Source organism: Amblyomma maculatum, chromosome 9 (genome assembly GCF_055883805.1).
Source record: "Amblyomma maculatum isolate TAMU_Amacu chromosome 9, ASM5588380v1, whole genome shotgun sequence".
Classification (NCBI taxonomy): Eukaryota; Metazoa; Arthropoda; class Arachnida; order Ixodida; family Ixodidae; genus Amblyomma; species Amblyomma maculatum.
The window spans coordinates 114,604,060-114,630,739 of NC_139352.1; the positions used below are offsets into that span (position 1 = coordinate 114,604,060).

Sequence of the window (26,680 nt, forward strand, 5' to 3'; positions counted from 1 at the left end):
CCAATAATGGGTAGCTTGCAATGAGCTAATGCTCAATATTCGTCGCTACGTCGAGTCGATTTATTTTCTTTAGGGGCAGGTATCGTTTATGGCGAGAAAAAGTATACATTGCGTAAAGTTGTTGGAAGCAACGTCTAGCAGTATAACAATGACAGCTTTTTCTCAAAGCAACACATGTACATTTAGCTCATTAGTTTTTACTTATTAAATGAAGTTCGCGAACAACAAATACCGCAGACTAGGTCAGGCGACTCCCAAAAGTTGTTTTCTGGTTTCTCCGGGCTAGGGCTCACCGTAACTTTATAACGTCACTTACAATTAGCTGGGTCTCTCTCTCTCTCTCTCTCACACACACACACACAGGCACACGCACGCACACAACGCACACGCACGCACGCACGTATTATATGTAAAACCATTAGGAAAACGGTTTAAATCTACTAACTGTTCAAAGTGAAAAATCAGGCTTTTTTCACATTTTCAGTAGATGGTGCAAAGTCAATCAGTGAAATACCCATACACATTAAATTTGGATTTCACGCTTTCTTCTACTATTTGTGTTACAGAGAGGGAACTTTCCGGCAGCCCAGTGCACTTCAATATATAGATGTAGTATTATAGCTTGACCGAAGGCATTTCATCGCTTCGCAAGACCATTACTTCTGAAAAAAAAAAAGGTATTGCAAAATGAAGGAGAAAGTCATGGCCGGGGTGTATGAGGTGACTATTACAATAAAACATTTTTTTTCAACTTCAGATGTCAGCTTAAACGCTGCATAAATAAAGCAATAATTATTTAAGCCGTATGTTATTCAAAAGCGACATTTTCGTAGTGTGGTGAAGAAAGTGGCCTCGCGAGCTCGGTGGCACAGGTGAGAATAAGATAGAAGAGACCGAGAGTGCGTTTATTTGTTTAGTGTCTGCATTTCACCCCTAAAATAAAGCATGTAAATAAATCCCCTCTTGCTGAATGTCGCAGGTTTCTTTCCCATTTTTCACAACCCAGCCGCCGTCTTCCTACCACAATGACTGACTCTGGCATCACCAGGTCTGGGCCCGAGTCGTCGGCCCCTTTTGTTCTATACTCTAGTGTGCTTCGCCAACGAGACCCACCAGCCTTCAGCGGTGCCGACGGCCAAGACGTCGAAGACTGGCTTTTGCTGTACGAACGCGTCAGCGCGCACAATAAGTGGGACGACGTGCTAAAGCTTAACAACGTTATCTTATACCTAACGCAAGTCGCCAAATTATGGTACGCCAATCACGAGGCCGACATCCCGACTTGGGCCTCCTTCAAAGCCAGCTTCGCGGATGTCTTCGGCCGCCCAGAGGTCCGCAAGCTTCGCGCGGAACACCGTTTGCGCCAAAGGGCACAGCAAACTGGAGAAACATTCACCAGTTACATCGAGGACGTTTTAGATCTGTGTCGTCGCGTCAACACCTCAATGGCCGAAAGCGACAAGATTCGTCACATTATGAAGGGCATCCATGAAGGTGCTTTCCAAATGCTCATAGCCAAAAATCCCCGCAACGTATATGATGTCGTAACCATGTGCCAGAGTTACGACGAGATTCGCCGGCAACGCGCCGTCACTCGGCAACGCAAGGACATGATCGCGGCATGGTCAGATGACAGCGAAGGTGCTGCTATTTTCGAACAAATCAGAGATTTCGTGCGGGACGAGGTTGCTCGACAGTTGTCACTGCTTCCCGCAATCCAACAGTCGCCCACGCCACTGGCAGCGGGGATACGCCACGTGATAAGGGAAGAGGTTACGGAAGCGCTTTCACCCGCTCGCTGCACAACCCTCTTCGGCGCTCCACTGACAGCTCCTCTCACTTATGCCGAGGTAGTCTCGAACAGGCAAGCCTCGCTTTCTGCTCCAGTGTCTTATGCTGAAGTTGTGGCACGGCGACCGCAGTCTGCTCGCTTTTCTTCATGATTCGCACCTGCGTGGTTTCTAATTCAGTGCCGTGCGCCACTCACGGTGAACCCTTGGCTCACCCGTGACAATCGGTCCATTTGCTTTGCATGTGACTTACCTTGGCGTATTGCATGTCTGCCGGAGTCGTATATGCCTTTCAGCACGGAAAAAGGTCTGAAAAAAAAAATAAATAAATAAAAACTTTTAATAAAGTTTTGTCATCAAACTTACAGTTGCCCTGTATGTTTAGCAGACCGTATATCGAAACAATAAAACTGCCATTAAGAGTTAATTGAGCAAGAACCTTATAAACTCGGGTATAGCACTCTTTTAGCATTGTCTGTGAAAGGGCCCATTAAAAGCTATTGTCACCCTCTAGCAACAGGTATCCCATCAATCCTCTCTGCAGCGCCAAAAAGTTTTAAGGTCGCTTCTTTAGTGTCGAACGTAAGGGCGATCAAAAATGGGGCTCCTCCCCTCCCCATTCAATTTTACCCACAACGGTGCTCAAGAAGAAAAAGAAGAGAGCAAGTCTTGACGGCGCCCCGCCACACGAAGTCACGCTTGCCTAACTTGGAAGCATCCAATGAGCGGGAGCGCCCTGCAGTCTCGCTGATTTCAGTGGAAAGGCTCTCGCGCGGCGATGTGTCGCCCCGCTCGGCTGATAGCGGTCGCCAGGACCACTTTTGAAAGTTATTTAAAGTTCATTGCCTCCACGTAAAGATTTAAATGGGATTTGAATACTCACAAGACCACCTCTATGAATTGATTGCATTAGAATTTTACCCCAAGTAGCATTTAAGGGGCGCTTTAGCAATATCTATTATCGAATAAATAGCATGCCCTGGCAGCAATGGACTAAATCTTGGGCGCTGCAAATCTTCAAAAGAGAAAGAATAGTATCAAGGAAAGATGTTCCACACTGCTAGTCGCACAGGCCAACTGTTTGCAACGCCTTTCCTGGGTCGTATTCTTTCTCTTGTAAAACTATGCAGCGTCTGAGTTTTATTGCAATGCAAAAAAAAAAAAAAAAAACAGATTGCAGGAACTTGAACTATACTCAACTATGCTGCTGGAGCTGTTTTACTTTTCCTACGTGGTAGGAAATTGCCCAATTCTACAAAACATATCTAGCATTGGCCATTTGATGGACATTCAGGTGCAATAATAAAGCGTTTACTTTCGGAACTAAGGCGGAATATTTATTTCTCATTTATTAAGGAATGATGGACCTAAACGAGCGTTAATGAATAACAAATAAGCTAGGAGCTGAAAACTTCACCTTTCTCGTAAATCAAATGTGTATCAAATTTTGTTAAGTGCAAAGTATGATGAGCCCTATAAATTTTAGAACAATAAATAATAATAAATGAATAATTATATTCTTAAAGCAGCTCTCAATGATCATGATGCCCACATTATTAAAGGTAATAAACCGGTTTCGCACGTGGGCCGACCGCAATGCGGCCACTCGATAAAAGGATTGGCTGGCAAGTGACCTCACGACCACCCTTTCAATCTGTCGCTGCCCTCGGGGCATAGAGAAGCGATAATAAATAGACAGTAATGCCATTGTTTTTGGAGCCAGCCACACTCGCATGGTCCAGTCGCACAATAAACATCACGGGGCTCGCTCTCATATCACGCGTTACCGATGCCTGCAGCGAATAGCAGGAGTGTGCCCGTCTCTATGCCAACCATTCGATACAATATCGCTGTCGCTATTTGGCGTCAAAATTAATCACAGTAATGACACGAGACTGCCGCCCCGCTTTTCGCAGCGCATCTCGGATACATAAATCTTTTCATGACTTCACTTTCTGCGGTGCCTCAAATTTTCAGGTAACGCGGGGTTCACTTTGCCTTGTATCATGGGTGTATACTACAAGCACCTGCCTTAAGTAGGGAAAAAAACGCCGTGGTGCTGCCAGGCTTCATGAGTCATGCAGTTTTGCGATTCCAACGGCAATTTCCGTCCGGCACCGCACGTCTGCTCTTGTTTTTCAGCTCTCAGGGTGGAAGGGAGGTGGTTGGAATGGCCTACACTGTGCTTGACCGCTTTTATTACTTGCAAGAACAATTACATCCCCTGCAACACTCTAAACAATGCGAGAATGTTTTTTTTTTGTCAGTAAATGGCATCATCACTACATGATTAAGAGTGTTGTGTCTGCGGCGGCGTTAAGGTGGTCATGCCCCGAGAAGCGCAGCATGCATGAGACGCTGTCCAACCTTTTGCTTTCATATCTTATGCATCGTAGTTCTGATCAGATGTTTGCTCAGAAAGAAAACAATTTGAAAGGTAAAAAAAAAAATTGACTGTAAAACCCTCCCAAAGCTCCTGAATGCTTTGCTCTTCACTGAGTTTTCGTCACAAATATCATGGCATAGGAGTTAAATAAAGTAAAATAAAAGACAGCCCACCTTTTCCAAACCTCCAAGCGCATTGTTCTGTATGCGAGTTAATGCGGGTTAAATGAACACTATTCCAAAGCACTCAGAAGTGTTAGATTAACATGGTGATAAACCTATGTGCTCTTATATATGTAACTCGACACCTGTGTCGCCCTTTCCGCCAACACTATTACTGTTTGCTGTTACTAACCTGTTTTAATTACACCAGTAACATACTTTAGAAAATACCCCTGAATATTCAGTCACATAGAAACTCACTAGGAGCACCATACCGTAACGTTTTCATAATATTGTTACGTAACAATATATTTTGGTCTGGCTCGAAGAGAGTAGTCGACGCTATAGCTATAGGCATGCGGAAGACAAATTTGTGTTTTACTTTGCATTATCTTGACCCCAGACGCCTTCAACGCATTCAAGGAGTGCAGTGAAGGTCTTAATTTTGCCTTATCGGTAATCAGACACGGCATCAAAGTGTGCTGCTGGGCGAGTTGGTGACTGAGCATACTTGAAGAAAATAGCGCAGGAGACGAGACAAGGAATGTATTCATACGCTCACGCTTTGAATACACTCAGTTGCTAGTGGCGTTCGTGTTGTCTACTTCCTGAGTCTCGCCTCCTGCGCTGTTTTCTTCAAATAAAGCAGACACGGGACACTCACAATTTCTAGAATCAGTCCACCATTGTGATTTTGTTGGTCGCACCATTCCAGATTTAAAACCACTATTGGACCCCTGGTCATTTCATGGTCAGTAGAAACGACATTGGAACTTCATAATTTAAAGCCGCCATCATGAAATCATTTCTTCACTCATTACAACCTATCGATAATGCGTACGTGCGCTTATGGGCAAAGCATACCCCAAGCAAGCATTAGGATGGTATTGTAGAGACTTGTGACAAGCTGGTTAGTGGGATGAAGGCTGTACCCTTGCGAAGTAACCTGACTAAGGCACGGTGATGGTTTGAAACCGTTCAGTATGTCCACAGAACGTCACTTTAGCTTAAAAATGTTTCACGGCTATATAATGTCCCAGTAATCGTTTCTGCGCCCTTAAAATTCCCGAGAATTTGTTTTATAGTGCGAAGCCAGCTCGATGATAGCGACCGAAGGAAAAAAAAAACAACAACAAATGCCGCAATAAGCAAATTATCGTAGTTTGTCGCTTTTGGCATCGTCGCAGTGTGTAAGATGCCGTTGTCATGTTGTGCTACGTGCATCAGACAAACCGGCCACTGCATAACCGAGCGTTTGGTGGAAAACAGCAGACTGTTAGTCGAGTACTCATTTGATAATCTGGCGAGACGTTGCCATAAATGGGGTCAGTGAGGCAAAGGAAAAGCAAAATGAATACCTTTGCAGGCAAAAGTAATAATTTTCATATAAAAGAAGCAAATAAACAATTTACTGCTAATTGTATTCCACATAGGCATATTCCCTGAAATGCGCATTATGTAAACATCTGTGGCGCTGACTGATAAATAATTGCATATTTAGCGTGCATATTGGTGAATTAACTGTGTTGCGTTGCTTCCCTCTTTTTCTATTTTAATTTCTGCTTGATGGTGATTTTTCCCTCTGATAATTGCCGTTTTTCTGCTATTTAATCAAATTTTCATGAATTTCTATATCATCATCATCATTTATTTCCAACATGTCGTTGGGGGTCCCCAGATGAAAAAGCTGTTGAGAAACAGCTTGAGGGTGCCTGGGGCCCTTAAAAGGCATGCATACAAAGCATGTCTGTGCATTAGCATCTAAGACAAAAATCACCATTTTTTCTTGGTGTACATGTCAAGATTACAAGTAAAACATACGCAGATCACAAATATCGCTAAAAAGAAAAAGTAACAAAGAAAATTCAGCACAAAGAAAATTTTATTAGGAACAACTCAGCATCACAAAAGAAGCCGTCATCAGTTAGGTACCAAAGATTTCGCGTATTTGCCTCCGGGTAGCAGTCGTCAAATGAACACGTTGGTTTAAAAATTTATTTAGTAAAAAAGGTAATCTGTGTTTTAGGGACTGCAACATGTAGTCAGTGTGACTGTGAGGAATAAGCCGCTTATCACAGCTGCGGGTACGGTGGTCACCACTGTGCTCTCTTAGGTTCGATAAGGATTCAAGAAATATTTTAGGCTCTTTGCTGGCAAACAAAAATGAGTAAATAAGGCAGAAATCATACACTGATGACTGTTCTAACACTTATTATCCGGTGTCGTGAAAATAGTTTTTAGATGGGTATATGCAAGATACATTAGCAATGTAACGTAACGCTTTCTTTTGTAAAAGCAATACATTGCCAATGTTCCTCTGCGTGATGGTTCCCCACACCAATTTACAACAGTTAATGTGCGAGGAAACCAGAGCGTGGTAAACTTGCACTTTGGCTTTTTCAGGCAGAAAATGGCGACACCGCGAAAGCACTCCAGTGGTTGATGAAAGTGATTTGAAAATGCATTCAGTGTGATGCATCCACGTCATATGAGTAGAAAATGTTACGCCAAGAATTTTATGCTTGTCAACTATATCAATGGATGAGTCACCGAGCGATATATATTGTGGTACATGCACCTGTGTGTTTCTGGCCATGAACATTATTGCTTTGAATTTATTTGCATTTATTTTTAATCTATTTCTTTGGGACCAATCCACAAGTTCAGCCCCCTTCCCTTTGGTGACCACTTCATTTGTATCATTGCCAGAAATAAAAAAGGCTGGTGTCGTCTGCATAAAGAATGAATGAAGCTTTAATGATTGGGTGAACAATGTCATTAAGGCATACGTTGAAAAGAAGGGGTCGCAACACACTACCTTGAGGGACACCGGAAGAGATTATTCTGGGAGATGACAAGTGATTTCCTATTGAAACACACTGCTCCCAATTTTGAAGGTATGACTCAAACAGTGAAAGAGGCAGCCACGAATTCCGCATGTGTGAAGTTTACTTAGCAATAAACTATGGTTTAGGTAGTCAAAGGTCTTACTGGAGTCTATAAATATCCCGAAGGTAAGTTTCTTGTCTTCTGAATTTTTGCTATCTCATCTTTTTGTATGAACAGTGCTGTTTCTGTTGACCTGCCTTGCCGAAAGCCATGCTGACATTCAGTGAGTGTATTATGCTTCGAAAAGAAATTATTGATACATGTGAACATTATTTGCTCTAAACCCTTCGAAAAAACAGGTAGTGCAAATATGGGCCTGTAATTCTTTATGTCGTATTTCTAGCTCCCTTCCTCCGCCATTTTAATCTTATGCGGAAAAAAACCAGACACCAAAACTAAATTAAATATGTGCTCAACATGTGGTGCAATAATATCAATTACATATTTCACGGGTCTTGCCTGAAGACCATCAGTATCAGCAGAATTGCCGTTTTTTAAATTCGTAAATGTTCTACAGATTTCTGTTTGATCAGTTGGTTCAACAAATACTGTTTCTTGGCATTGGTAATTAAGTGTCATGACAACTGGAAGATTTGTTGCATGTACCATATTGCCGCGAAACTTTCAAAACTGTATTTGTTGTTTTTCAACAGCCGCCGGCATACAGGCTTATCACTCTGATTCTGGATCGCGTATCAGTTCCGTAATCTTTCCGTAATGTCGTATCAGTTCCGTAATGTCGCGAGTCACACCTTAATCAGTTTTTTCGTAGCGCAAGATGCACCGAGATCTATCTCGAAGGTTCCGGCCACTCGGGTGTCTTTCCACAATGTTCCAGCCCGTGCTGGTAGCTGTTTGCGACGTTATCTAGATTGTTCTGGGCAGCCTTTAAATTGAGCGTTGACGAGTGTGACGGGGATTCTTTGTTCGACGATCGACGAGCACGTTTGTTTCTATCGCCGCCGCCGAGTTGCTTAGTTCTTTTGCGGACGCAAGTCAGCCCATATAAAGAGTTTCTTTAGTGCAATCATCGACTTTTTCATTTGTGTCGTCGACCTCGTCACCACTACGTGACAATATTCACTAAGTATGTATCGAAATGCTCGGCTAGAGGAGTTTCTTTAAGAACTGTGTTATTTACTTTCAGCTGCATTCCGTTATCTTTAACCCTCCGTCTTTCTAGTTCTTCGTTGAGGACTTTCCATACTTTATCTGGGTGTTCCTTTGAGCTGTCACAGAAAAGATGGTTGTAATAAGACTTACTCGCCCTCCTTAAGTCAGTGTTTCATTTGGTGCGAACTTCTTGAAAACTTCTAGCTTTGCCGGCTCCTTCGTTCGGATAAACGCCTGGAAGAGGGCATTTTTTTTCGACTATCATGTTTAAATGTTCCGGCCTCAACCAAGGCTTTCTTATCTTTTTTCTTCTGTCTTACACACTTCAAGGGAAATGATGTGTTGTAAACGCAGGTAAATAAAGATAAAAATTCAGCGTATGCATCAGAGGCTACAAATTTTTTTTTGGTAGATGGTAGACCTGTATATTTGAAATGCGTTCACGGAAATCATTCATATTTTTTATAGATAGGAATCGATATACGTCATGAGAAGGACACGTTTTTTCTTGGGGAATAGAACTTGTAAAAGCGATGAATATTGGGCCGGAAGTGGTCGCCGATGTCACAACCTATCGTACCGGCTAAGTGTACATGAGCATCTGCATTTAAAATAAAAACATCGAGGAGGGATTGACTAGTTGGTGCTACACGAGTGGGTGTCGTGATGGCGTTAAAAAAAACCTGTAGCTTGATTTTTTTGTTCAAATTCACGGGCATGAAAGCTGTCGTCTAGTAGGTCGATATTTATATCACCACTAAGGGCCAGGCGATACTCATGGAAAGCAGCAAACTCTAGTAATTCTTCCACATTAGGTAATATTGCTAACCTAAAAAAAATTTGCATACTGCCCGACATGCCGATGCCTGAAAACGGTGGCAGTTACCCGAGGAAGGACGGTAAACTACAGCAAATACATTTTTGTTGCTTTGTAAGCAAATTGCTTCGTAGTCTGGCGTAATACATGTGAACTCGATAAGCACCTCGCATGCCATCTGGTGCTTTACATAAATCGCTACTCCGCCTCCACGCATGTGTTCTATTTTGCATATACTGTTTATCTCCGTCCAAAACTAGCGTATTAATTTTTTTTAAATAATAATAATATTTATTCGGTATATTGAAAACAGCCTACACAAACGGAAGCGCCGAAACCACAAATGGGCTTGTGCGGCGACAACCGGCAGCCGCGGCAATGTACGCGCTACATTCGTACTCCATCAGAGGAAAAAAAAGAAAGGAAAATAAACAAGGAAAAAAAAAGAAACATTTGGCACAACATATTATCAAAACTGCACTGATAACATCACTACATATTAAAGGTTCTCTAATTGTCTGGTGAAACCATGTTTCCGAAAACAAACCAATATCAAACGTAAACCGGAACTCATCAAGAAATGTGGAAATCAGGTCGTGCTTATTGCACAGGGAGCGGGCACTTATATGGATAGCTGTAACAAGGTTTTGCGGTTGATATTCCATGGAGTGGTCAGAAGGTAAACAATACTATGTACTTCATATGTATTTCCAGAAATGTACATCCGCAAATGTACTATGTACTTTCGCATATGTACTCCCAGAAATAAGTTGCACTTGAGAGCGTTCGTTCATGTATTTCATCATGACATTGTCATCATCATCATCAGCCTGACTATACCCACTGCAGGGCGAAGGCCTCTCCCATATTTCTCCACTTAACCCGGTTCTGTGCTAGCTGCATCCACTTGACCCCTGCGAACTTCTTAATCTCAACCGCCCACCTAACTTTCTGCCACCCCCTCCTACGCTTTCCTTCCCTTGGAATCCAGTTTGTTACCCTCAGCGACTATCGGTTATCCTCTCTTCGCACTACATGTCCTGTCCTGTCCATGTCCATTTCTTTTTCTTGTTGTAGTCGCACGATTTTACCCGTCATGTGTTTTACTGTGGCTTTGAGGTCAGACTGATGGTCGGCAGACCCCATCACTGAGTTATACATTAAAAATAGTTATACAAACTCTATCAGACGAGAAAAACTGCCATTTTCTTCTAAGTGCGAAAAAAAAAAGCCTTAGATGAACGGCAAGTTTACAGTTAGTAACACAATGAAGTCGTTTTTAAGATACGAAGATTTTCAAGTGTAAAGATTACGTCTTCAAACCGCTTATTCACTGCTCGTAAGTAATACAGAAGCTCACAGGCTCTCGCTTATAAAACGCACCTCAATCTAATCAGTGTAGATCCCTGGTCAGTGCAGATATCTGGGCGGATTGGCATTAATACATAGCTGCCATGAGCTTATTGTGTCCTTATATTCTCTCTGTGTCCGCGTTTATGCGTTCATGTTAGCCATGTAGACTCCTTGGACTAAACTACATTCCCAGCCAAGGATGATCTTACGCTTTCCGCTCTACATGGCACCTAACCAGTCAGTTTTCTAACAGATCTACATAAAACGGCCGGAAACAGCAAGGTTCAGAAGTTTGACAACCACCAAGAACTATGAACTATATCTACCTCTGGCCGTATCTGCACCTCGTTTGCAACGCGCAGACAGATACCGGATAAGCACAAAGTCTCCTCCTATGAAAAAAAAAAAACAATTTGCACTTTTATTGAAGATAATTTCATGTTTACAACGTTAAATTCAGGGCCACAGATCTGCCGATTGAGGAAATCTCGTTTATTAAACCCATCATTATTAAAAGCTGCGAAAGAGAACGGGACTTTCAGACTTTGTGATTGCATATAAACAGCATGCATGCATTTATTGACTACAGAATAAAAACGTTCTCCCTGTGTAATTTTGAGTTATGTGCACCATTCTTTTATGTAGCGCCTCATTCACAAGTACCATTGCTGATTTGCCAACAAATTTCAACGCCAAGCAGAAATGCTTTGGCATGCGCTATGCAGTCTTACATGCCTCTGCCAAATTCTTTTTTCGTTACTGAAAAGTCACTGAAACTTTTTGTGTGGCGTCAGTTGATGCCACCAGAGCAGAAAGAGTTGAAGATAAATAATGACATCGGAAGAAATATGTTTTATAAGATCACTGGCATCAAGGAGAGTAAACAATTTGTTTTCGTTTTATTAGCAAAGATGCTGTAAATCCACTCTGGACCATTATTATTCATAGCACTAACCTAACGAAACATATAATGAATTTACAAATATAGATGGTAGGTTATTTGATTTGTTTTTGGCTCACCTTTGGGAAAAGACAAGTTAGCCCTGTTCTGTAGCCGCGGCTTAATGTTCTTGTAGGGCCTTTTTCCTTAAGCAGCATATACTGAATAAGATGCGTATCGAAGGCTAGTAGATAGTTTCAATAGTTTTTATTGCGAAAGCAATACTGCTTGCACTTTCTGCCATTGATGGTCGTGGCGCCTCCACACACAGCTGCGCGCCACGTGACCGTGTGACGTCACGACAGACCGAGAGACGGGGCTCCGGCTCTCGCCATCGATGGCGGAGGTGAGGCTTCACAGGCCGGCTGCGCCGCTGCCGAGAGAAAGCGCTCGCTAGAGCGGGATAAAACGGGGGGTGCTGCAGCTGCGCTTTTCTTAGTGCGCTATGTCGGATGATGTATACAAGGCGAGGCTGGAACGATCTGCTGCGGCCAAGCGACGGCGACGTGCCGAAGAAACAGACGAAGAGCGGGACGAACGGCGAGCTAAACACCGTGCGTATGTATCAGCCTGGCGAGCACGCCAGTCAAGATCGCTTGGTACGGAACGGCCAAGTGAAACTTCGAAGACAAGTTTCATGGACGCTCTTAATGCCGAAGATGTTGGTGAAGAAACTATGAATAGTATGGAGCGACACAATGTCAAGAGAAGAAAACGCCGTGCTGAAGAAACGCCGGAACAGAGAGAAGAGCAAAGCGTATTCATCGGAATAAATAAAGCAAAATTACAGTAGAACGATGTTGTGTCCAGAGTGGATTCATGCATAAGCCATACGGGGCAACCATGTCCAAACTACCAGCTGAACCAAGGCGTTGCTTTCGCAATTTGGCAGGCTTAACCAAGCTAAGCCGCAGCCAATTTTTTAGGTCTCTTCAGGAAAAGACAAAGTGCCACGGGGTCTGCAGCCGCGGTTTGATGTCCTCGTAAAGTCTTTGTTCTTTGTTATCAAAGGAAATGTGCAAATAAAGATACGGGCGAGCACAAGGACGGGCTCATACTCGCGACTGTCTTTATTAGGAAATAAACTCACATATTTATATTTTCATCCCATTGTCTACAGCGCACGTGCCAGCAACTTTCTTTCACATTTATACAGCTTCACAGATGCATCACGTACGCAACTATCACCAGATCTTTCAATAAAAAAAGCCTCTGCCAAATCACGTGCCGTCTGGTCACGACTACGCCACAAGATTTTGGTTTTAGATAAAAAATATTGGCATGGTTTATCAGGCGTAGCCGAAGAGCATGCGCCGCAATGTAGGGGCAAATTGGACCTTTCCCGTAATTCATTGAAAGCCGATGCTCTCCCAGTCTTTCATTTATACAACGACCCGTTTGGCCTATGTATACCTTTTCGCATGTCAGGGGGATTTCATTTACGACCCTATACTGAACACCTGCCATATCGAGTGGCGTCACGTTTCGTGTATTCTGGCATGCACCTTTCCCCAGAGACGATCCGGGGGCACAACGACGGCAGCTTGCGCGGTGAACAAAACACCACCGGCACACCGTAGCGATTGGCTACATTCTTGAGGTTGCGGGATACCCTATATATAAATATAGGGTACAACCGCCGATCTGATCTTTGGTCAATCGCCACCTTCGAGCGGTGCTCCTACTTTCAACATTTGCAGAAGCTTCTCTGCCACAGGGACTCTAACTGACAAGGAAATCAGCTTTCTATAACCTGCCAACCTGATTGTTGAGGCTGTCATTCACCAGGTGAACACATGACTTTTGCAAGGCTTGCTTAATTCAGGCATAACATTAGAATAGCACAATTTACAGTCAACAACCTTGTCACAAGGGCACAATAATTTGCGGTTACGGTAAACGCGGTTAGAGATGCTCATATGGCTGTCCAAACTGCGGTTGCCACCCTAACTGCGGTTATCGTAAACGGAGCTGACAAGCTCGGTTTTCTGCGTTAACTGAGGTTAAGGTGACATCTGTGGACGGGAAGCCTGTTTTGGAAGCCCGAGTGCGAAAAGCGCACGACGTGGGCCGCTTCAACACTACCTATTTGCAGTTTAGATCACGTTTCAAAATCGATTCATAAAGCAGGCGGCTTTTACAGTCCTTAAACCGCTCTTATACGCCCTTCTATAACCGACCGACCGACTACACAGCCACAGCGTACAGGCCCCGTCATGTGTTTGCAACATCGCTTGTGTAGCGTTTACACTATTAATTACATGAAAATACGTAAAGAATTTTAGGTCTGGCTTCAGCCACACAACGAAAGTACACATGTACCGCAGCGGTGCCGCCCGTGTGCACTGCTGGTGACGGCGTTCCGACCGCCCACTCCCTGGTCGCCGCTATATGCCTTGTTTGTTTCGAAACGAAGCCACTGCCGACGGCGCTTTGAAATTGGCTGCAGAGAAATAGTACATAGTCTACGCATGGTACTGCCCTTCTGTCAACCCTATTAATTCATACTATATAATAAAGATGTCACTGAGTTTAACGACGCCATGGCACTGGCGCTATCATCGGGTGAGCCGCGCTGCACCAGCGGCAGCTGCTATTACAGTAGCTGCTATGCTGCTGTGAGTAGCGCTCGCATCCCAGCGTAGGTGCTGGCGCAGACGGTTTGCAGGAGGTTCGGCAGCGAAGGCACTGCTGGAGCCTGCACGCGCCCTATTGCGGTGCCTATGGACGCGATTTTTAAGGAGAAAGCATTTATCGGCTCGCCCGTGTTAACAGGGTATCTGCGTTAGCCAGATTCCGCAGGATATCGGCATGCAGGGTTCTCTATTTAACCTTAAAAAAACAGTTAAAAGGTTAGAGCGCCCGTCTCTGCTGCGGGAGGTGGTTAGTTCAAAACCCACCGCCGGACACCCACCGGTAAAAATGGGTACAAGCGTCCCCCGGCCTGGTGCTCGGCTTTTACAGGGGTGTGCGTTTGGGAGAAGCTCCGTAAACCCCGCTGCGCGCCCCTCCTCCGCAGTGGGCCCAAACCCAGTTTCGAACCTCGCAGCCTGCAAAGGTGGTTCTGTTTGTCTTGCAAAGGTACTTCCTTTGAGCCTCACCTGAAGTGCTCCCTTAGAGCCTCAGCTGCAGCAGACTTGAGTTCTACTCGTCCGATCATCAGCCGAGAGCGTTAACCGACCAGGCCAGGCCGAGCACGTAAGAAACATATCATAGTTCTCGTTTTCTACCGTTACCGCAGTCTCGGTGGCAACATAGGGGTACAACGACGACTAACCAACTATAACCAGTTTGGTTCTATTCCTAATTGTGCAGAAGAGCTTCAACTTGCACTGTAATTATTGTTTATTTTTGCCTGTTTTCTTAAACGGCTTAGTTTGTATTCCCACCCTGCTAAAATCCCAAAGCTGGGATTGCAGCATAAATAAATAAATAAATAAATAAATAAATAAATAAATAAATAAATAAATAAATAAATAAATAAATAAATAAATAAATAAATAAATAAATAAATAAATAAATAAATAAATAAATAAATAAATAAATAAATAAATAAATAAATAAATAAATAAATAAATAAATAAATAAATAAATAAATAAATAAATAAATACCAAGTGCCGCAACGAGTGCGCGCCATCGCCGCCGAGTGGAGCTGCTCACCTCGAATCCAGTACGAAAGAAATACTCGCTGATCGGTGGATTCCTGGCAAATAAACACTACAGTAGAATCAGCCCGGAGGTCTTTTGAGGGGTCTTCAGTGCCTGAAGAAGTTTTCTAAACACTGCGTTGCAAATAAATAAAGTGTTTGCAAATGCTGCTTGTCCTGTCGATTGATCACGTCTGTTAGTCAATTACAACTATGTGGGCCGCTAATTGCCGTAACCGAGAACGATGACAGCCTGCGTGACATTGACTAACCACAATTCGCGATACTCGTGGCTAAGTTCGATAACAACAGTTAACAATAACCGTGGTTAAGCTGGCTGTCTGACTATAGGTATTAGAACGTGAAGATTCAAACGGCAACAGGCCTTTGTGGGCTCGTTGCTGTACGTCCGAAACGTGTGATATGGGTTTAAGGTGAGGTTAATATCTAAAACCTGCAATACATTACGGTCAGGTAGCTCGTAGGTGAATGTTAAACCCATCCGCGTCGTTTAAAGACATATAAAGCCTCTTGAATGGAGTCCGTGTGTGTCAGACCCGATTGCCCTTTAAAAAAAATCAAACTGTCTTCCACGTACCTAAAAGCCTTAGGCATTATTTTCTCGCCCAAACAGCTCACCAGATCACGATCAATGACGGCTAAGAAAGTTTGTGAGAATGTCGCGACACAAGACCCGATACAGATGCCCCGGCGGTGAATATGAACCTGGTTTTTAAAAGATACAAAGGTAGAATCATTATAAAAATATAGCAGCTTCATAAAAGTGTCGTGGGTTATCCCGTTAGTTTTCTGAGAATCTACGACACCGTTGTCTTTGATGCAAGGCCTAACGGCATGAAAAAGCGCATTATACGGAATAGAAAAGAATAGGTTTCCTATGTCAAATGAGACACCTAAAACGCCGCTGAGGAAACCTGTAGGACTGAGACTAAATCACTTGTGTTCTTTCTGCGAAAGGCTCTTGTAACACCAAAGTCTTTAAGAACCTGTGCAGAAAAGTGCCAATTTCCCATTTGCACGTACCCATTTCGCTCACAATGCAACAAAACGGCTTTTCAGTTTTGTGCGTGTTTACAGTGAAAAATAGTTCTAGGCTAGAGCGCTTACAACTACTGACAGATCTGACAGTCAATCTGAAGCCAAGTCCTTGCACAATTCTATAGCTTGGACATTTAGCTTAGACGCCTTCATCTTCTCGGGAGCGAAGTTCTTTCTGGCAGCTTCACTAGCCATGTCGGGGTACATCCCGGAAGATAAAACGCCAAACCCTCCCTCGTTGTCTACCTGCAGAATTACTACTGTGATGTTCTCTAAGAAAAGAGAACTTCTCCGACATCCTTTTCTATATTCGGCAATCTTTATGCCCGAAAAAACTTAGAACCCGATGGCAGTCCGCCGCAGGCAGCCAGCTCCATCAAGTAGACGCTGTCATGGGCCTCGTCACTTTTTTACCGCGCCACTTGCCTATTCAACGACGCTAAATCGTGCGCTGGTAATTTAGGCTTCATGCTAAAGTTCTACCCCTTCTTGAGCAAATCGGTTGTCATAGTTGGAAGTTCGGCGTCAGCCAATATTAAAACTGCACGTCCATGACCTTTTTCCTTGGGCCTGCTTTCGGCAGACACAGCAATAGGCACTGCCACCAAAACTCTGACGCTTGGGAAGTGGGCGCCGATAGGCCCGAAGCTTGTCTTCGCCTATCTACTTGGGGTCTGTTAGGCAATCGCTCGTAGCTGCAGTCGTTCAAAAGCCTGATTTGAAGCTATGGTTCAGATCTCAATACTTTGCAGACACGCTTGAAATGACCAACAGACGTCAAAACGTGCTCAAACAGAGTTGGGAACTCTATCGGTGCAAGACTGTTCTTTAGACAGTAGCCAAAAAATCTTGCACTGCAGGTCGCAGAAGCAATGACACTTATCAAAGTAGAAACAGTGGAGCCTCGCGGAGGAACACAAAAGAAAACAAAAACAAAAACTTTCTTTCTATGCAGTTTACACATTTATCACCAGAACTTTTAATAAAAAAGCCTCTGCCAACAAACGTTCCATCTGGTTACGACTGCGCTTCAAGATTTTGGTTCTATTCAGCAAAGGCCGGCATGGTTTATCAAGCGTAGCATGCGCGACTATGAAAGGGCAAATTGGATCCTTTCCCATTATTCATTGAAAGCTGATGCTCACCCAGTCGTTCCTTTTTAGAATGACCCATTTTGCCTATGTATACTTTTTCGCATGTCAGGGGGATTTCATATACATCCCCAACTGAACAGCTGTCATACCGAGTGGCGTGACGTTTCGTGTATTCTTGCACACACCTTTCCCCAGAGACGATGCGGTGGAACAACGGCGTCAACATCCGCGGAGTGGAAAAAACCACCACACAGCTTAGAGACTGGCATTCTTGAGGTTGTGGGACACCTTATGAATATGGGGTACAACCACCGATCTGATCTTTGGTCGATCGCTACCTCCGGGGGGTGTTCCTACTATCAACATTTGCAGAAGCTTCTCTATCACAGCGACTATGATCGACATAGGGACACCAGCTTTCTGTCCCCTGCCAACCTGATGGGTGAGGCTGTGATTCACCAGGTTAACACATGACGTTTGCAAAGATTTCTTCTGGCATAACAATGGCGGAGTTTACCATCTTAGAATGTGCGCATTCAAACGGCAAAAGGTATTTTCGGTATTTTGGCGAATACATCCAACACGTGTGATCTGGTGTTAAAGTGAGATTAATATCTAAAAAGTGCATTCTATCACGGTTAGGTAGTTCGTAGGTGAAGGTTATTAAAGATCGATAAAGTATCTTGCACGGAGTCCGTCCGTGTCACACAGGGTTTCTCTTTAAGAAAATTTAAATAGTTTTCCACGTAACTAAAGCTATTATCTTGTTATCTAAACAGCTCACCAGATTACGATCAATGTTGGCCAAGCAAACTTCAGTGCGAATTCTGTCAGATCGCACCTGTTGGGGTCCTCCGACACATCGGACAGCTCGACTACGAGGTCCTCCCCGACGGCCCGACTTACGTTCACATATTTATTTACTTACACTTCGGTCTGGACCTGTTGAAGCTTAACTCGAGGTATTAGGCCCACTCATTCAGCAAGACAGCACTTCATCCAGTCAGCGAGTTGCCGAAGCGTGGACCCTACCGAAAACTATACTTGAACGAGGATGCGGACCGGTCAATGCTGTTGTTGCCATTATGCAAGGAACTGAAGTTACGCACAAGCAGTCAGCAGTAAGTTGCAAGTGAATCTCAATCATAAGAATTCTCTGCTATAGTAATCAGAGCTGCCAGGCGCCTGACAGGTGCTAAGCGCCTTCGAATAGCGCCGGCGGAAACGGCACCGTTCACTTGGTCCTTTGAACTTAGCGGAGCAGACAAGCTGGACAGTGAGAAAGACGCGGATTAACCTTTATAACCTGTGTGAAGAAATGCACTTCTTGGAGGGAATTCTTGCTCACTGAATACCGTCATTGGCACTCTCGGTTCGGGGGCACATATTTGTTTTCTTTGCTCGAAGTATAGTTTTCTTGACGTATACCTCAGCACACCACAAAATATAATGATCCATGTGCAATTTATTCAGGTAGTCTGTCATTTTAAATTACTACAGCGCAGCAGACGTTGCCTGAGACAACTCATCATGCATACCGCTGCCAGTGGCTGCAGAATCTTTAGTTCCCTTCAGTCAAACTTCCGTGTCAGCGTCTTCATTCAGAAGAATGGGAGCTTCTGGCTTTCTTATATACGATTCTTTCTTGTTCTGGAAGCGTACTGCTCCGTGAAGATGGTAACATTTATTCATCTCGCCAGCAATAGGTCTTCATTAGCTTCACAAGTGATAAGTGCGAATTAAAACGCGCGCACCTTTCCTTCTTCCGTACTCACCGAACTCATTAGCCCATACTCCATGTACGAAATGTTGCTCGCTGAAATGTCGGCTGCACACATGATAATGATGACTCCGTTATGTCCTCGTTCAAATTAGTCCGGGAGCTTATTTTTCGGGTAGCAGTTGGAAGCTTGTGCCGGGTTCCGCCGCGGACGTGCGGTTACAGAGCACTGACAGACCGTGCCAACAACTTAATTCAACTTCAGCAACCTCAGCAAAGATGCCAGATCAAAAAGTGTAATGCTGGCACTTCTTCTCAAGCAAAACAACAGAACAAAACACGGCTATTAGCTTTTGAAACGAAAAACTTAATCAAGCGTCTGTTCCAGCAGCAGTAAGATGAGTCACGCGACCCCACTTGCTTCCCTGGGCCGATGCTAGCGCCATCCGTTACAGTGGTGGCGCTCGCGCGCAATACGTTTCAGAATGATGTGTTCCATGATTTTACAGGCAGTTGAAGGTAAAGAAATCGGACAAAGTTAAATGGCATTGTAATGCCTCCAGGTTTAAAAATCATGATGACTTTGGCGACCTTCCGTTCCGTAGGCATTATTCCGCTTTACATGGATCTGTTATATGAATAGTAAATACTTTTAAATCTACTCAGCGTATCTTCTGAAAAAAAAAAGAAAAAAAAAGAAATGCTATTTTGTCTCGTCCGTTCAATTTTTTTATCTATGCTTAATAACAAGGATAATATACCTGATTCAGAGACGGTCATATCACCAATTTCGTGGCTGCTACCTGGTGCGCTTTGACAAATAGTAGACATATAATCATTGTCTATATTGAACACTGACTAAAAATATGTGTTCAAATTATTGACTTCTATCTTGGGAAGCTTTCGAGTAAGTAACCACGTGTACGTTATCTTGCGGTCAAATAAAGCCAGAATTTAAGTAGAGCCGTTTTTGTGAAGTTCTCTAAGTTAACACTTAAACATCTTTGCTTGCATTTTTTAACTCAACTTTCAAAGTGCTAGAAAGCTGTTTAAGTTTGGTAGTGTACCTAGCCAGAAGAAACCTATGTTTTTTTCTTAGCCATGAAATTTCGCGCTTAATATGGGTAATTTCTAGCGATATCCATGTATTTAGGTTTTTAGTATTTTTGTTTGTTGGATGTCAGCCGTCACGCAATGCTGTACAATAATCGTAAACATTGTCCATAGATCATCTACAGAAACGTAAGGGTCCATGAAGCTAGAATAGAATTCTGAGTAAGACTAATCCAGAAAATCAAAATCGCCGCATCGTCGGCGACATCTCAGTCGAGAATTGGAACTTTCATTTTTGTAATATGTGACGGTGCTCGCAAATCATGGAGCATGCTGTTCCATGATCTTCCGTGGTTTCTCATAATCTGCTGGGGTTAGAGCATTCATCTCGGTGTCACTGTAATCAGCAAACTGAGGTAGTGATACTGAACCAGGATTATTGTCTTCTGAATGTTGGAGTTTTTATTTGTTTTCTATTGCTCGGACTACAAAATATTCAACCAAACTCTTTAATAAATTACCTTTTTTTTTGTGAAGCTGACCGTCAGTCAGCTTCACAAAATCAGTAGACTGTTAATCGCACGGCAGAAATTCCGACCAAGGTCAAATGTCACTTCGAGCCATGTCGGTCGATGTTTTCCGTCTGGATGTCTCGAACCGGTGCTCTGAGAAGCACTTTACAGATTGCTGGGAGAACTCGCCAGCAGCTCCCTGTTCTGCAGCATCTTCAACCAGCTGGAAATCCTCACCGCATGCTTTACACGAACAGCTTTCGGCGACGGCAGAAGAGAGAAGGTTAATGTCAATCAAGCCATAGCCACGGCCACAAATGTTTGTCATTATGGTCTCCATGCGTCCCACCGAGCGTGAAAGCTGGATGCGGACTCGCGCGGTGACCGCGGCGTCCGCCGCTGGATTGTGCTGCCGAGTTTAGTGTCATTGATGTTCAATTTATGCCTCTTCCTGTGGAAGCGCAGTCTCTAAACCATTTCTTTGTCTTCGTCATCGAAAGAGCGCTAATTATCCCGCTTCAAAATAAAAAATGTCGGTTGCCCGCAAAAACATGCCGAAGCGCGAACAAAATGCCGTGAGTCGCAAGTAATCCGGCTGCGTCTGAGTTTTTGTGGGGCTAAAAAGATGCTTAGCTAGTTTTTCACTGTTTTCAGATTGGTGTCAACCATCCCGCTAAACGTCAACAAAATAGGCACTGAAACAACTAATTTTTCAGATCAGGAGAGACAAAAGTCTCAAGCAGGTGTCAAAAGGGGACGTGACTGGTTGCCGCCTAGGTCTCGAAAAATGTTGATTTCGGAGTAAATATTTCGCGCGCCGGTACATAAAAGACTGGACTATGAAAAGGATAGAATAAGGGTTTTAAATTGCAAAAAATAAAATAAAATATCATTTTTTTTTCTGAAAGTTTGCCTGCCATGTTCACTCAAATCAAGCCTAATTAAAGGAATCTACGTTGTGAAAACGCGAACTGTTGACAATGGTAGTTAAGAGTTAAATAGTTTGTGGCCGACTATTCAAAACCCAAATATATCAAGTGTATTTGAGCAGCTCGCCACCACGAAAGCATAGAACACGAGTCAATGTATAAGAGAAGGAACTCGAAGAGTGTGCAGATGTTCTTAGTCAGCGACACACGTGCTCCAGTCCTCGTGCTTCGAGTTGCACTTGTCACTTGTTTTCTCCACCCGCCCCTACTGATTTGTAATCTTCTTGATTTCAACATATGCCATTTCACACAAAACACGCTCGGTCGTTTTTCTGTGGTACTCTTCATTGCTCATTAGCGCTGCAGAAGTTTCAGAAGCAAAATTTGCTAAGTATTAGACGCGTAGACAGTTCTCATTAACGCGTGCATAGCAAAATCTTGAAACCAGTAAAGTTGCTTCAGAAGTAAAATGGCCTTCCGGAAAGCTTTAACTGACTATGAACGCTTAACATATCAATTATAAGAAATTAAATTTGCTTAGCAACAGCTATGTGCTACGTTTACATGCGAAAGTCAGGAATGCCTTCGCACTAATCAAGCTTAGCCAAATTAGGCTTACCTAAACCTAGTCAACAAATACAGCACGTTGTAGAATTATACGCGCAGAATTATTCTAGACTGTTCTTATCAGCTAAGCCGCAGAATCTTTAGTACTCAAATATTTCTCAGAAATGGGATTTGTTTGACAGTATTTTATCATAAGTTTGGGCCATTTCCTTGATTCGATCAAAAGACGTATCCTCGCATCGCCTGTGGTGAGGTTGAATTGCGAAACGAGCCGCTGTAACACGTGTTGGCGCCATCTTGTTTTGATTGCGGTTAGTTACATTGTCACAGATATCGGTTGAAAGAAGGTACGCAAATGGAGTTTTGTGGCAATTTTGAAGGGTTTCATCTGCTGCTTTATCAGTATTAGGCCTAATCACCACAATATAGTTCGGACAAAACTGCACTAAAGTTGAAGTTTTATTAGTTAAATCTCGATAAATCCCTTTTGGACATGGAAGCAACGAGATGGTGCCCTGGCTGGGAAGGCAGCTTGTTTCGCTTCACTGTCCCCAGTGAAGTCGCGACAGCCGACATTTGCTCGAATCAGGGAAGCACCTAAACAAATTTTGTGAAATCTTGTGACGACGAAATCACGATAATTTCTGTCCAAAATTTGAGCCCCGGGGATTCAATAGCTTAGATTAAAGAACAATTCTACAGTACACATATAAGTAGGCAAGCCGCTAAAGAAGTGTAATTACGTTCACGGTGTGATCAGAGAAACAAAGTGTTACTTTTATATGACCATTTGGATCTTTAGTAGCATCTAGCTCATACGGCTGAAGGAAGCCTAACAGGCTCAATTAGGCTTAGAAAGGCATAATTACGCCAACATGTGTTCAGACAGCAAAGTAGTACTGTATTGCGTTGCAGGCTTTACTAAACCTAAACTGCGCATAAGGCTTAGGAAGGTGTAATTACGACTATGTGTGCTCAGGCAAGTCACGCTTGTGCTGCACACAGAGGTAATAATTGTTCGTGAGGTTTATTTTTTTTCACCTTGTACTTGACATGAGTCACGGTCTTCATGGCAGTCGTATAGTCATTCTTAGCAAGTGAAATCATCCCTGAAACTGCTACTCAGGAGGTTTGAGGACGAAAATATTTAGGTTGCATCGGTGACTTAGTGGCATCAGCAAGAAACAGCTCCCCCATAGTATTGGGCTTGATTCTGGGCACATGAAGCATGTTGTGATAAAAGCGAAGTACAAGAAAATTGGGATTATGTGATCTCACCGCTTTCTAATGAATACTGGGTAGAGAAATAAATCTGGTCGTTTTCAGCTTGAACCTGAGTCACAGCATCGCTTTATGACAGCCTAGTCACAAACAACGCAATGCGGTAAATTAACTCATGAACGTAATTATCGTTATGCTTAAAAAAATATCTTACATTTAGGTCTTCTCTCTTTCAGTTGCTTATTTTCTAGTGCGTATCTGATCGTCTCGTTGCTTCCTATGGACTAAGCCAAGTAGCCATTTTTGTCACTGTCAATAAATGTTCCGCTTAATTTGACTTAGCAAACAGCTAAAGAATAATGATACGATGCGCTCCTCTTTTGGCAGCAACTTTCCTATATTTTTCTTCTCTCGCCTTCAGCTGTAAAAAGTAATTCTCTTTCTTTGTTGCCAGCAATGAATCGTAACAAGCGGCGTGTCGAAAGCTGACTTACCACTGTCCGGACGGTGCATTTTACTATAATACGGCTGAAATGGTGAGGCAATAAAAAGCACACTTGGAAGCGGCTGCAATATATTTTGGTCTATGACCTAAACAATACATCTCGAATAAATGAAATCACAGTGGCAGGTGAAATTGTTTTAAATGCAAAGCTAGCGAAGTGCTTCAGTGATCACTTTGTATCTTTAACAAATGGCAGCCATGATCAGAACTGCGTGTAATACTTAAAGCCTAGAAGGAAATCAAAATGAATTTTGTTTTTTGACCGCAGCAAACTAAGAGTATGAAATTTTTGCATATGCGAAAAATATCAACATCTGTGGAGCATACAGATTCGAGATTATACCACTGAAACACGTATTATACCTAATTACACATGTAACAGATAAAATGTATAATTATCATAAATATAACCTTCTCAATTCAAAAGTTAAGGTTGCAAAACTTACACTTTTCATAAAGTGGACATATAAATGATTTTTTCGATCATAGACCTCTTTATAGTCATTGTTGTCTCGAAAGGGCTCGTATCAATTGACACTTCTAGCACAAAGGAAAATTCTTCTAGACCATTTGAAAAGTCATTTATACTAATCATTATATTCAAACATTAATTGATAGCTTTTCACCATATTAATCACATTACACAATTGGCAAACTTAAGTCACCATGGCTTTTTGTGGTACTTTTCTTAAACTATTAACGTACCACCTACACTCGCGTCAGCAGATTGTCGTCGTTTATTATAAAAATTCATTTTATCGGCATACCAGAAGGGAGGAACGAGAGACGCTCTAGAGCCGGTCAACCCAGCCTCGTCTCTCGAGGGACGACTGCCTGAAGATACGAAGACGACTAGCTATAGTCCTGGCGGCGCGCCTATTGAGCTCGCCGGGTAAACGGTCACCATCAGCGCTGCCTGCAGCTATGGCCATCATCTCCCACCTCAAGCACCGCATCATCGCAGTGGCGTCCAGACGCAGCCTCAAGACCGTCGGGTGAGCGGCGGCATCCAGCTCTGGTTAAATCTGTTACTGGCCCTATTTCGTGTGTGATTCCTACTCTCCACCCCGAAAAGAGCCCTATAACCGGGACATCACAATGGTTTTCTTTACTTTAATGATTTGTTTAACATTAGCAGTAGATAAAGTTCGTTATCTATGCTAATGACAACACTATGCTTAATGCTGGCTCAAAACCAGCTGATATAATTAAAGACTGATATAAAATTCAGTATACTTAACAATGGACTACTGACATTGATTATGCGGCCGCATTACAGTTTAAAATGCTTACAACTTTTATATTCTACAAAACAAAACAAATCAATTTGCGCTATCATGGAGATGCCAGCCCATAGTCATACACAACCCCTTTTCACTGAATTAAGATTACTTCTCCTTCTAGACAAGTACAAAGCAAACTTGCTAGAATACTACAAAGCCTGTGTGGAAGAAAATAACAACACATTAGGTAATATTGCTAACCTAAAAGAAATATTCATACTGCCCGACATGCCGATGCCTGAAAAATCCCCCCCCCTCTCCCCGTACAATTTACGGATATAAAATTCTGTGTCATCTCCTGGTTTTATACCTAAAAAAATGTATGCATTAGTTGAGTTTCTTTCTGCTTAGTGTGCGTCGAATTTGTGTATTCACCTCATGTAGTTTTATCAGACTGACACATTTTTAATATTCCTTACACGCATTTGTTAAAACCCACAAACGCCAGTGTTATGAAGCGTTTTCATTATCGCCATGGACCGCTCCGCTGTGTTTTATGTGTTTAATGTTATCTCACAGTTCTCTGTGTCTAACCTAAAAAACGCAAAATGCTAATTTGAGTTGAAATTTTATTGCATTGATCACTTTCTCAACATCATTACTGCCTGTGGCGTAATAGAGTGTCTAATAAAAAAGATAATAAATTGTGGCCACCCGCAATGTAACGGTCTTTGTGATGTGTCATTTTGAACAGAACATATAGACGCTATATCTATCGAGTTAAAGAAAAAAGGTAGGTGAGGACGTGACGTAGTAGTTCTTATTGTAATGTGCATTATCCTAGTGAGGTATCAGCTTTTTGACGTGCACTTCATTAAAGTGCTGACAATGTTTCACTCAGTATAAATGACATTTTAAGTCCGTGAGCTCTCTGCTTATTTCTAATCGCTGAGGACACAATTTCGTAGAGGAACGCTATGAAACAGCTTATAGGCGAGCTCACTACACCCTAACGCTGGTGTCAAAATTTGCAGGACACTAAAGCTCCGCCTTATGGGCATGGCATGTCAAAGTTGGTAGCTCCTGTTGGCGGCTGCCCTTGCAGATGTTCGTTCGTGTACATGCACGTTTGCTACTCGTATCTTTTGTAATCATTAGTGTGCAGTCGTGAGCTACCATATGATGTCAGACACAACCGTACGTGGACATAAAGCCTTGTTTTAATCAAACCATATGTACAAATCCATTTGCCCTAACTCGAGATACAAGGGCATTGAAGATTTAGATCCTTAGCTCACCTTCCCATCTGAAAAAAGAAAGTCGAGTTCGCAGCACTCGTTGACTCAGCCGTGTCATGCGTTACCGTCACGTAAAATAACTCGCCGATCAATAAGTGACAGGCCATGTTATCTCACAACTGCTACTTTCGGCAGGCACGTTTCTGATCTGTAACTGACAAAGTAGAAGCCTCATTTACTGGGAAACGGACCTTCAGTGTTATCGCGTAAAAAAAAGCATTTCTCAGACAACAGGAACACCAGCTCTGCCCGCTTGCTTTGTCTGATTCATCAATTCCCTGTCCTCGCTGCAGTGTTTGCACCACACGAGTCCCTTTAAGGAACAATAAATAGTAGAGATATCGTATTCGCCCATGGGCAGATGAAGTTCAAGTTATATGTTTGTTAACGCTGTGTACCTCC

At 43.0% G+C, this 26,680-nt stretch overlaps 1 protein-coding gene across 1 annotated transcript in view; it reads left to right on the top strand.

Moving 5' to 3' along the window:
- Nucleotides 1-1,025: 1,025 nt before the first annotated feature.
- The window catches only part of LOC146180190 (uncharacterized), a 39,821-nt gene continuing 14,166 nt past the window's right edge, over nt 1,026-26,680 (top strand). Inside the window, exon 1 of the mRNA XM_084580343.1 lies at nt 1,026-1,624. Within this exon, the coding sequence (XP_084436469.1) occupies nt 1,026-1,624 (599 nt within the window). The remainder of the gene's footprint in view (nt 1,625-26,680) is intronic.